This window comes from Eulemur rufifrons, chromosome 16, assembly GCF_041146395.1.
Source record: "Eulemur rufifrons isolate Redbay chromosome 16, OSU_ERuf_1, whole genome shotgun sequence".
NCBI lineage: Eukaryota > Metazoa > Chordata > Mammalia > Primates > Lemuridae > Eulemur > Eulemur rufifrons.
The window spans coordinates 44,071,471-44,082,018 of NC_090998.1; the positions used below are offsets into that span (position 1 = coordinate 44,071,471).

Below are 10,548 nucleotides of genomic sequence, written 5' to 3' on the forward strand. Positions count from 1 at the left end.
TATGATTAAAAGACAGCGATGGAGGCTGGGTATGGTGGCTCACACTTGTAATCCTAGCACTCTGGGAGGCCGAGGCAGGAGGATCACTTGAGGTCAGGAGTTCCAGACCAGCCTGAGCAAGAGACCACATCTCTACTGAAAAAATAGAAGGGAAAAAAAAAAAAAAAAGAGCTGGGCGTGGTTGCGTGCACATATAGTCCCAGCTATTTGGGAGGCTGAGGCAGGGACATTGCTTGAGCCCAGGTGTTTGAGGTTGCTGTGAGCTAGGCTGGCACCATGGCACTGTAGCCCCAGCAACAGAGTGAGACTCTGTCTTAAAAAAAAAAAAAAAAAGACAAGGATGGCACAGAAAATGCAGAGTCCTCCAATCTGTATTTGCCAAGGGTTTTCATCTTTTTTCCTTGCATAACTTCTTTATGGAGAAAAAAAAAATGCTAAAAAGTCAGCTGATGCCATAACCGCTCATACTTGGCAAAGTGCCAAAAGTGGGCTCTAGCTAGGGGGAAAAAAGACAAAAAAAGAAAACAAAAAAAACCCCTACCACCACATTTTTGAAATCAGCTTTGTAGAAGTGATGAAAGACACAAAAAGGCATCTGTAATGTGGCCCTTCCCCAGTCTTGTAACCACTTATAAGAAATGTTTCCCTCCTTCTCCATCTCTTCACACCTACTGATCCTTCATGGACATAAAGTGGGGAAAATACCTCCAACCTCGTACGTTGGGAATATTAAAAGAAATTTGTTTTAACAAACACGTAAGTAGCATTTACGCGGAGCCAGGCCTATTCTATTTTACAAATATTATCACATCTAATTTTCCCAACAGCCCTATGAGATAGGTACTATTATCTTTATTTTACAGATGGGGTAACTGAGGCCTAGAGAAATAACTAAACATGCTGGAGGTTACCAGCCAGTACTTGGCAGAACCAGAATTCAAATTTGAGCAAGCTGGGTCTGAGCCCATACTCTTTAGCATCCCATGTGCTGCCTCTTTGAGATAATTTAGCCCCTTCATCAGTACCTAATTTGTGGCAGCCTCTAGGAATAGCTGCTAACTTCACCATCGTCGTTATTTCTGTTGTACAATTCTACTGTTCTGAAAAGCTTTTCCCAACCAGCGAACGTCACTTACAGCCCACAAAATTTACTTAGGCCTCACCATCCTGACCTCGCGCGGGTTTTCTACTCTATCCTTGCACACCGGTGTAGCCCAAGCCTCCAACACGAGGTGCACCGACAAGGCATTTACTGATTTAGTCAATGAAAGTGGGCCCAGCCTGGCTGGTTCTCTCCCAGCACAGAGATCTTTGATAAAACGCCTGTAGGAATGAGTGAACGCCAAAGCTGGGCACAGGTGTCTCTGCATGAAGAGCTGAAAGCCCTGCTCTCCCCGTTCCCAGACCTATAAAGACAGGGGAAGACGGCGCATATGCGGCCACAAGATGGAGAAGCCTCGACCTGAAGAGACTGAGGCAGGTAACTGGGCTTCATGGCAAAATCTTAATATTTCACTTTAGCGAGCAGCTCATTTCAAAAAGTCAAAAACGTTGGAAGTGGCCGGGCGCAGTGGCTCACGCTTGTAATCCCAGCACTCTGGGAGGCCGAGGCGGGTGGATGGCTCGAGGTCAGGAGTTCGAGACCAGCCTGAGCAAAAGCGAGACCCCCGTCTCTACTAAAAATAGAAAGAAATTATCTGGCCAACTAAAAATATATATAGAAAAAATAAGCCGGCCATGGTGGCGCATGCCTGTCGTCCCAGCTACTCGGGAGGCTGAGGCAGGAGGATCGCTTAAGCCCAGGAGTTTGAGGTTGCTGTGAGCTAGGCTGACGCCACCGCACTCACTCTAGCCCGGGCAACAGACCGAGACTCTGTCTCAAAAAAAAAAAAAAAAAAAAAAACCGTTGGAAGTTACTGCTCTAAGCCACACAGTAACTCGGTGGTCTGTTTTCTTTCAACCAAACCGCGAGAGGAAGCAAGAGTCCGCAGCCACTCTCCCCGCGCAGTAAGTGCTTCCAGCTGTCTGACCTCCATGCTGCCTACCCCAGCTTCAGCATTTCCCCTGGTTCTGAGTTCTCTCCCCAGTGGATCCAGGAGAATATCCCCGCCCCCACTAAACGAGCAGCTCAGTAGGCCTAAGAGGGAAATCTAGGAGCGGCCCGGAGGCCTTTAGGGTTAAGATGGATTGTAAATTGCTCATGGCCTTTCAGTTCCGGGACAAAAACAACACTGGAAAGAGCCTGAGTCACCAACCGGGGCGGGAGGCCGGATGTCCCCGCCCCGCGCGGGCTTCGCGCTGGGGAGCGGCGTTTCCCGTGAGCCCGCGGGCGCGCGGGGACTACGATTCCCGGCGTGCTCCGCGGCCGCCAGATTTAACCCTCCAGGGCAGGGGGCGAGCTGCGACCCGCCCCCGCTCCATACCCGGACCCTGCAGGGTGAGTTTTTGGAGGCTGGGGAGGACTGCTTTTCTCTAAGACTTAGAGGGTGTGTGTGTGTGAGAGAGAGAGAGAGAAAGAGAGAGAGAGACAGGTATTCCCTGAGGGATGAATGATTCTCGATTTTCCCAAAATCGTACAATTTGCAATAATGAGATTCAGGCGCTTTTTTTGCGAATGGGAGACCTAGTATTAACTTTCTGAACCCCAGGGCCTTAGAGGAATCACTGCTGTCTTCCTCAGAATGCTACCTAAATACTTCCTTTATTTTCCCCCCAGGACAAAAGTAGCCAGCAACCCCCTCCCCACTCCCAAATGCCCCCCAGTTGGACCCTCCTCCAGCTCCCCTAGCAAGGTTTTTGACCTGGCGCCTGAGTCAGGGTTTTTATTGTACCCCTGGTTGGCCGGTGAGTACTCATGGAGGCCATAGGAGCTCCCACATCCATTCAGATTACAGAATTTAGGCCCTTTGTCTCCCAGAGCCGGCTGTTCCCCCACCAGGTGCCACCACACAGGGTCTCTGAAGGCTCAGCAGGAGCGTTACCTTTTGTTTGACTTGAATGACCATGGGCTTGTAGAAAAAAATTCCTTCCTTGGAAACATGGGTAGTGGGCGTTAAACCCGATCTTTCTCCCTACTCCCACCCCTAAACAACACTGGTTACAGGAGACAACAGGGAATGTCACGCTCCCCTTTCTATTACTGTTCTTTATACTGTGCACAGTTCCAGTTCTGAGCTGGGTGGGGGCCTAGGGACTACAAGTATTGGGGATTAGTAGACTGTGGGGTTAACCTCACCCACAGTCGAAGGGTAGTGGAGGGATTGGATGGATGAGCTGCTTGTTTTTGTTTTTTTTACCTTTCATGGCTCCCAGACCCCACTTTAACTTATCCCAGTTCACAACAAGCTTCCCTAAACCCTTCAGCCCCCATTCCTGGCCCTTCCAGAGTCTAAAGCTGTTGGATCCCCTCCTTTGCCTCACCTCTATCTGTCACTGGCAAGCATCCTATCTTCACCCCGGAGGTTAACTCCTCCATTCTGGGCAGTCTCTGGCTTCCTCCTCCTGCCCCCAGAGGGAACATTGTTCGGGCCACCCTTTGGGGAGGAGTGGACAGAGGGAAGAAGACCTTGGGGCAGGAGTCCTGAGCCATAGGAAGCCAGGGGTGTGAGGGCAGGCGGGCATATCTCTCCTCTACCTCATCCTCGCCACCGCCAACTGGCTCCCTGCCCCTGCCCCCGCCCCTTGACATCCCAGGCTCCCTGGCTATTTAAACAGAGATGGGTGCCCCCATCGGCACACTGTCCTTTGGCCACTGGACATCATGCCTCCCAAGAAGGATGTTCCCGTGAAGAAACCAGCAGGGCCCTCCATCTCCAAGCCTGCTGCCAAGCCAGCAGCAGCGGCCCCTCCAGTCAAGACCAAGGCTGAGCCAGCTGTTCCCCAGGCCCCTCAGAAAACCAAGGAGCCCCCTATCGATCTCTCCAAAGTGGTGGTGAGTCTCCGGAAAGTAAAGATAGAATTTGGGAGTGGGGGTTTGATGGTGCAAATACAGCCTACGGGATTAGGGAGTATCTAGAAGGTAGAGAATCAATGAGCACTGGAATGGGATTGGGGGGGAGTTCCCCTTAGTCCCCCATTTGGAAGCATCCAGACTTATGGGGAACCACTGTTGTCTCTGCTTTTCTCTCCTTCTAATACTTATGTATATGCACTTACACACTCACCCCCTGCTGGAGGAGGGACTCTGAGATGGGGAACACCTGGGTTCTGAGGAGGGTTTCAAGGTGAAGGGAAGAGAGCTGTTGCCTGCCCTGGCTGGTAGTTCAACTCACAAGGCTGTATCCCTGAACCCCAGGAGGGGAGGCTGAAGAGGACAGACTTGTTAGACAATCACAGCTGGGGGCCAGGGGTAAATTTAGCCTTTGTTCAGCCCCCAGTTATGTGAGGGATGCAGGGCTCAGGGCAGTGGAGGGAGGGGAACAGGTGGCATGGGATTAACCCTGTTCCCAGGAAACCCTCCCCCCCCCTATAATTCCTCCTCTTGGGATTCTCCCAAAGCCCAGAGCTGGGAATGGGACTGAGGTGGCTGGGCTCCCAGCCTGGTCCTTCTGAGCCCCTCCCCAGAAGTGGCTGCCAGTTGGTTTGGGAGGAGTGCTAGAGAGGGATTGAATAAGCCCTGTCATCCCTCCCCACCTGCTCTTTTCTTCCACAGATCGAGTTTAACAAGGACCAGCTGGAGGGTGAGGAGAAGCTGGTCCCCTAAGCCCACTGTCCAGTCCCAAGCCCCAGTCAGATCCTTTCTATTCCCCTAACCCTATTCCTGTCCTTGAAACTTCCACAATAGTCCTCTTTTCCTCCCTTGTCTGCCTAACTCTAGCACAGAGTTTCTGAACCTTCCTTCTGCCTGGGGGTGGTGGGAACCCCTTGTTAACACTGACCTCTTCTTATACCTCAGAGTTCAAAGAGGCCTTTGAGCTGTTTGACCGAGTAGGGGATGGCAAGATCCTGTACAGCCAGTGTGGGGACGTGATGAGGGCCCTGGGCCAGAACCCTACCAACGCCGAGGTGCTCAGGGTTCTGGGGAACCCCAAGAGTGACGGTGAGAGGACCCTTGGAACAATGCAGGTTTTCAGTTTTCAATGGTGAGATGTTGGTAAGCTGACAAAGGATGCTAGGGTGGATCTCGGGACTTCAAAACTGTCACAGGGGCAGAAAACCATTCTGAATGCTTAACAAGATGAACGTTATTGTGGTAAGGGTGGAAACTGGGTCCTAGGTGATACCACAGTGACTTCTCCCTCATTTCTTTAACTTCTAGAGTTGAAGTCCAAGCGTGTGGACTTTGAGACTTTCCTGCCCATGCTCCAGGCAGTGGCTAAGAACCGGGACCAAGGCACATATGAAGACTACTTGGAGGGGCTTCGCGTATTTGACAAGGAGGGGAACGGCAAAGTCATGGGAGCAGAGCTCAGACACGTTCTCACCACCCTGGGTGAGGCAGGGACCAGAACTCCTTTGGGGTGGGGGCTGGGGGGGGGTGGACTAGGAAGGAGATTGGCCAGGGGGAGGGGATTACTGTCCCGCAGGTCATGGGCAGGAGACTGAGAAGGGCCCAGCCATGGGAGCAGAAGCTGAAGGACTTGCTCCTCCAGAGGCTAAAGTGCCTCCTAAAGGACAGAAGAAAGGGGATGAGGTGGGTGACCCAAGTTTTTGTTTTGGAATAGATGCTTGTGTTCTGTGATCTGGTACAAGTCTCTTAACCCTCTGGGATTGTTTCCTTGACTGTTCAAGTGTGCTCCAGTACCAAGACAAAACGAAAAGCAAGAGGCATCCATTACTGGGGAGGATTCCCTTGGGGGCTGTGGTTATGGGAAGTCTCCAGGATGGGAAAAGAGGAGGTACCACCCTGAAGAGCATGGCCCTTGGGTGGATGAGGGAGGGAAGGCAGAGGTCAAACGCCTGTGTCTGGGATTCAGGAGAGAGGATGACTGAGGAGGAGGTGGAGACTGTTCTAGCAGGACATGAGGACAGCAACGGCTGCATCAACTATGAGGGTGAGGGGCCAGAGGAGCAGAAGGGCCAGGGAGGGGGGGAGCCGGCATCGCGCCACGTGGGGGCGGGGGCACCCTGGATTACCTGGTCAAAGGCCCGCCTCTGAAGCCCCTCTTGCCTCCTCTCTCTGCAGCCTTCCTGAAGCACATCCTAAGCGTCTGAGCTCTACAGGTAGGGCCCTCCCACCCCCTCACCCCATCTTGAGAAGCAAGTCTCCCTCCCTTCCCTCAGCCAGTGGAGAAAAGCAGGGGAGTGCATTTTCCTGTTGGATTGCTTAGCAAGCGCCAGGGCTTGGCAACTTTCATTTTTTTCCACAGATCCAGTGGGGTCGGTCACCCGGCCCCTGCAGGCGGAAGCACGTTCCAGCCACTAGGAGGCCACCTCATTGTTTCAAAATAAAGACACGGTTCCTCCCTTGGTCTCAGACTGCTGTTTTCTTAAGAGGTCGGGGGTCGGGGGGAGGCTCCTTGGATCTTTCTCTTGTTAGGGGAGCAGATTCATTGCGCTCCACCCCCACCGCCTCCCGCTGTGAGGTTTGCGTGCTCAGGTAGGGCTGTTCTGGAGAAAGGCACCACATCGGGCCCCGCCCACCTCGCTACTAATGTAGCAACCATTTGCGTCAAGCCAGGCCAGGGCTCCTATTGGCTGAATCAGCTGAGGGTGACGTCGTTGGGACGTACTAAGACTAGGGTTGGGCCTGGAGTCGGAGCCATTACTGCAGGAAAAGGTCCCGCGGAGCTGAAGAGTCAAGATGGTGGGACTTGCGACCTGGGAGATGAGCGGGATTTGGGGCGAGAGGCGGGAAGGCACGGGTCGGGGCAAGGGGAACGAAGGTGTAGGAGGAAGAAGAACCTAAGGGCTTGGAAGGTTAGAGGTGGTGGTGGAAATTCTGGGGCCCTGTCCCGCTGTGAAGCGAGTCCCCATCCTAGAGCAGGAGTTCATGGTTCAGTTTGTGGGACTGGGATAGAAGCTTGGGGGATTGGAGTTCAGATGCTGACCACTACTCTCTTCCCTGAGCAGTGTGACTTCACCGAGGACCAGACTGCAGGTAGGTAGTTTCTAACCCCCACTGAGGTTACCCTTAAGGAGAGGGACACCCCATCTAGCCTTAACTTGTCATCTCTTTAGCACCCCCATGAGAGTACCCCCGGATTTCCTTCTCCCTCCTTCTGGATCCTCCATTTTCTTTTCTCACTCTTTCTTCCTACCTTCCCTTTCACTCTAGATCTGAACCCCAAGCACTGGGTGAGTTTTAGGTGGTTGTGGGTATGTGAGACAACTTGGTCACCTAATGCCTGCTGTGTGTGGGGTGTGGGGAGAGTGTATTAAGCTGCCTGTGCTCCTCTGTCCCTTAATCAGCTACTTCTGCTTCTTCTCACCTCCTGTGGTAACTCTTCCCCTCCCCAGCTTGAAATTGTGAAGACTGGAAAGAGCAGTGACCTGATATTTTGTGAATATGGGGACAGGAGAGTTTGCTAAGGATAGGATTTTGTAGCTCTATCCTCTGGAAGGTCGCTATACTGGAGGGGTGGGAAGTGGCAAGCTGGGATGACCCCAGTCCCAGTGCTGCTCCCACTTCCTTATAAGGACAGGACTCAGACTGGGCGGTGGCAAATTCCTGCCCCGAGTGGTGAGGTAGTACAGAGGTTGGGCAGGCCAGCTGCAGGCAGAGGGGGTGTGTAAATGGATGTTAACCATGCAGCCAAGGAGGGGTGGGGAAGAAGGCTCTATTTTTATGTGGGACACCTGAGTTAGGAGGAAGAGAAATGGATCCCCCTCGGAAGACTTGGGTGTACAGTGTGGTACAGATATCTGGTTTCCTCGGCACGATCAAAGCTGAATGGGTAGCAGAGCTCTGAAGTAGGGTTTGTGTTACCCCCCCCATCCCCAGTGCTGATGTTCATCTGAATCCTCAGAATTCAAGGAGGCCTTCCAGCTGTTTGACCGAACAGGTGATGGCAAGATCCTGTACAGCCAGTGTGGGGATGTGATGAGGGCCCTGGGCCAGAACCCCACCAACGCCGAGGTGCTCAAGGTCCTGGGGAACCCCAAGAGTGACGGTGAGGGGCCTCAAGAACAATTCTGTATGGTAGTAGGCCCACAGTTCTCCAGCTCAGAGCTTCTCTTTATGTTCGTAGGCCCCAAACTTGAGCAAGTCATGTCTTGATTAACAAATCCTATGATTTCCCTGCTTTGTGCAGGAGTCATCTGTTTGGTTGAGATCCCCATAGTCCCGGCTCGAGAATTTGTGTGACTTCTCTGACCTGACACTTCCACCTCCTTTTATGGCAGAGATGAATGTGAAGGTGCTGGACTTTGAGCACTTTCTGCCCATGCTGCAGACTGTGGCCAAGAACAAGGACCAAGGGACCTATGAGGATTATGTGGAAGGCCTTCGGGTGTTTGACAAGGAAGGGAATGGCACCGTCATGGGCGCTGAAATCCGGCATGTCCTTGTCACACTGGGTAAGACTCTGTGCCCTGTCCTTGAGCTGAGTGCCATCCTGATACACCTCACCTGTCACCCAATTCTAAAAATGCTTTCCCTCTGCAGGTGAGAAGATGACAGAGGAAGAAGTCGAGATGTTGGTGGCAGGGCATGAGGACAGCAATGGTTGTATCAACTATGAAGGTGAGGGGTGAGGGGTGAATTGGGGCTTTCTCAGAGGAGGCAGTTATATGCAGCGGGTCAAGTATAGCATTTGGGGCTTTTCCTATCCCTGGACTTGGGCTCCAAAAGGAGCCAGGAGGCAACAAGGGGCAGGGCCCTGCCCAGCCCAGGAGTGGGAGGTCAGGTGGGTATGATAGGAAAGGGAGGAGTGATGTGTGAAAGGTGGGGTTAGGAATGGAAAGTAAAATAAATGGAATGGAATGTCTATTTCCCCACCGCCTGACCCCTTCACCCCATGTCTGTGTCTTGTCTTCACCATTAATGTCTCTTCCTTCCTGCAGCGTTTGTGAGGCATATCCTGTCGGGGTGACGGGCCCGTGGGGCGGGTACGGCTCCTCCCAGCCTCTCCTCTAGTTGATCTCCCCAGTGTTTCTTTTTTTACCCCAATCTGTGCTCTCTATCCCTTGCCGGGACCCTACTACCATCTGACTTTCTTCTGGCATGTTTCTGCATGGAGCTGACTAGGGAGGGGAGGGATTCCTCAAAGAGGAAGACAGCCTAGGGGTATGGTACCTCCCTACTTGGTTTTGCTTATTGGGCCCTGGGTGCTGGTGTCTGGGAATTCTCACCAGCTTACATACCAGTGTTGCTTTAGGGTGATCCTTTGGCCCTGAAGCATGGGTAGCTGGCATGGGGGGGGGATGGGTTGCCTGCCCCATTCTGCTGCTATAGCTGAATAGTCCTTTCCCCTTCCCTCTGCTGGGCAGCTTGGAGGTACCCTAACCCAAAACTCTGCCCTCTCCTCTCACCAGTGGCTGACAGTAGCTATAGGTGTAGTTGAGAACTTTTCTGCCTCTGCTGTGTTCTTGCTGCTCAGGGTGGGGTGGGGAATTAACAGCTGGTGGGAGGGGAGCTCTAGGGGTAGGGAGAACTGGTCAGACTCAAGGTGGCTCCTCTGCAAACTGACCCCAAGGTTGGTTGCTATGGGTATGTCTTCCCTTATGCTACCTTTGCAGTCTTGAAGTCTCCTGCCCCCTGGTGTACCCCTCCTCAGCCCTGCTCCCAGCTTCACCCCACCTTTCCTTTCCTTTTCACAGAGCTCGTCCGTATGGTGCTGAATGGCTGAGGACGCTCCCAGTAACCCCAGAACCCGTGCCTTTCCCTCTGTGAGACTGTATCTAGTCTGAAGGTGTCCTAGGCTCTCTGGTCACAGCACTTTTCCCATCTTGTCTTTTTGGGACAATGTTTGCCATCAGCATTCACCAAATAAACTTGCTTTCTGTGCCCCTAATTTGGTTCTACTTTCCTTCCTGAGCAGGGTAAAAGGGAAAAAGGTGAGATGGTTGAAGATTTCTGCCCTGAAGCAGAGTCTAAGGCTGAGAAAAGCTGGGGAGGAGCCTATAGTAGCACACCCCATTCATCCCTGCTACAAAAGCTACCCCTTGGGGGACTAAAAAATCTATAAATTCCTGTAGGACCAAGGCTGGCCATCCTTGTTCCATCCTATTTCAGGCTGAGTCTTCTCTCAGCCCTCCAGCTCCTTAAACTCAGCCCCTACCGTCCCAAGCATTTAATAAGGCCTTTTGTGGGGAGGCCTGGAGAGTGTTTATTGGAGCTAAAGCCAGGCCATATTAGTGCTGCCTGAGTCTGTCTGGCCCCTTGCCTTGCCAAGGTTGACAATAATAAAAGAAGTAGGTGAGGGGCCTGCCTCCTCCCTAATAAAGGGAAGCAGTGAAGCCACTACTTCTGAAAGGATAAAGGTATAAAATCTCCATTTTGTAGGAATGTTCTTCCAAGTGTTATTTTTAGGGCAGGTGAGAGCTTCAACTCCTATACCAGTACGGTCCTGACAGCTGTGCTGTCTTTGGCCTTTTGTGGTGAGGCACAGTGTCAGTGTCTAGGCCCCGAGGCTTGCAGAGTGCCTGCCTCTCCAGACCAGGTAGATG

At 52.5% G+C, this 10,548-nt stretch overlaps 2 protein-coding genes across 3 annotated transcripts; both read left to right on the plus strand.

The window, feature by feature from the left end:
• The first annotated feature begins 2,336 nt into the window (after window positions 1-2,336).
• Window positions 2,337-6,410, plus strand: MYL6B (myosin light chain 6B). Its single transcript, XM_069489815.1, has 8 exons — window positions 2,337-2,437; window positions 3,715-3,931; window positions 4,652-4,679; window positions 4,895-5,038; window positions 5,258-5,431; window positions 5,916-5,993; window positions 6,125-6,162; window positions 6,309-6,410. Exons 2-7 carry the CDS (start codon window positions 3,761-3,763, stop codon window positions 6,151-6,153), a joined length of 624 nt encoding a protein of 207 aa, XP_069345916.1. The 5' UTR covers window positions 2,337-2,437; window positions 3,715-3,760; the 3' UTR covers window positions 6,154-6,162; window positions 6,309-6,410.
• Window positions 6,411-6,688: 278 nt separating this feature from the next.
• Window positions 6,689-9,893, plus strand: MYL6 (myosin light chain 6). Of its 2 annotated transcripts, XM_069489257.1 has the most exons (7): window positions 6,689-6,745; window positions 7,012-7,039; window positions 7,908-8,051; window positions 8,284-8,457; window positions 8,546-8,623; window positions 8,944-8,988; window positions 9,700-9,893. In XM_069489257.1, the coding sequence occupies exons 1-6, from the start codon at window positions 6,743-6,745 to the stop codon at window positions 8,970-8,972; spliced, it is 456 nt and encodes a 151-aa protein (XP_069345358.1). In that variant the 5' UTR covers window positions 6,689-6,742; the 3' UTR covers window positions 8,973-8,988; window positions 9,700-9,893. The 2 variants fall into 2 exon arrangements, with proteins under 2 accessions (XP_069345358.1, XP_069345357.1); XM_069489256.1 differs by lacking the exon at window positions 8,944-8,988.
• Window positions 9,894-10,548: the final 655 nt, after the last annotated feature.

What these genes read in the sequence shown, in the direction of transcription:
- MYL6B (XM_069489815.1), top strand. Translation starts at nt 3,761, where the DNA reads ATGCCTCCCAAGAAGGATGTTCCCGTGAAGAAACCAGCAGGGCCCTCC. An exon ending in TAACAAGGACCAGCTGGAGG is followed by an intron (nt 4,680 to 4,894) that starts GTGAGGAGAAGC and finishes CTTATACCTCAG; the next exon opens with AGTTCAAAGAGGCCTTTGAG. An exon ending in CGGCTGCATCAACTATGAGG is followed by an intron (nt 5,994 to 6,124) that starts GTGAGGGGCCAG and finishes CTCTCTCTGCAG; the next exon opens with CCTTCCTGAAGCACATCCTA.
- MYL6 (XM_069489257.1), top strand. An exon ending in CACCGAGGACCAGACTGCAG is followed by an intron (nt 7,040 to 7,907) that starts GTAGGTAGTTTC and finishes CTGAATCCTCAG; the next exon opens with AATTCAAGGAGGCCTTCCAG. An exon ending in TGGTTGTATCAACTATGAAG is followed by an intron (nt 8,624 to 8,943) that starts GTGAGGGGTGAG and finishes TCCTTCCTGCAG; the next exon opens with CGTTTGTGAGGCATATCCTG.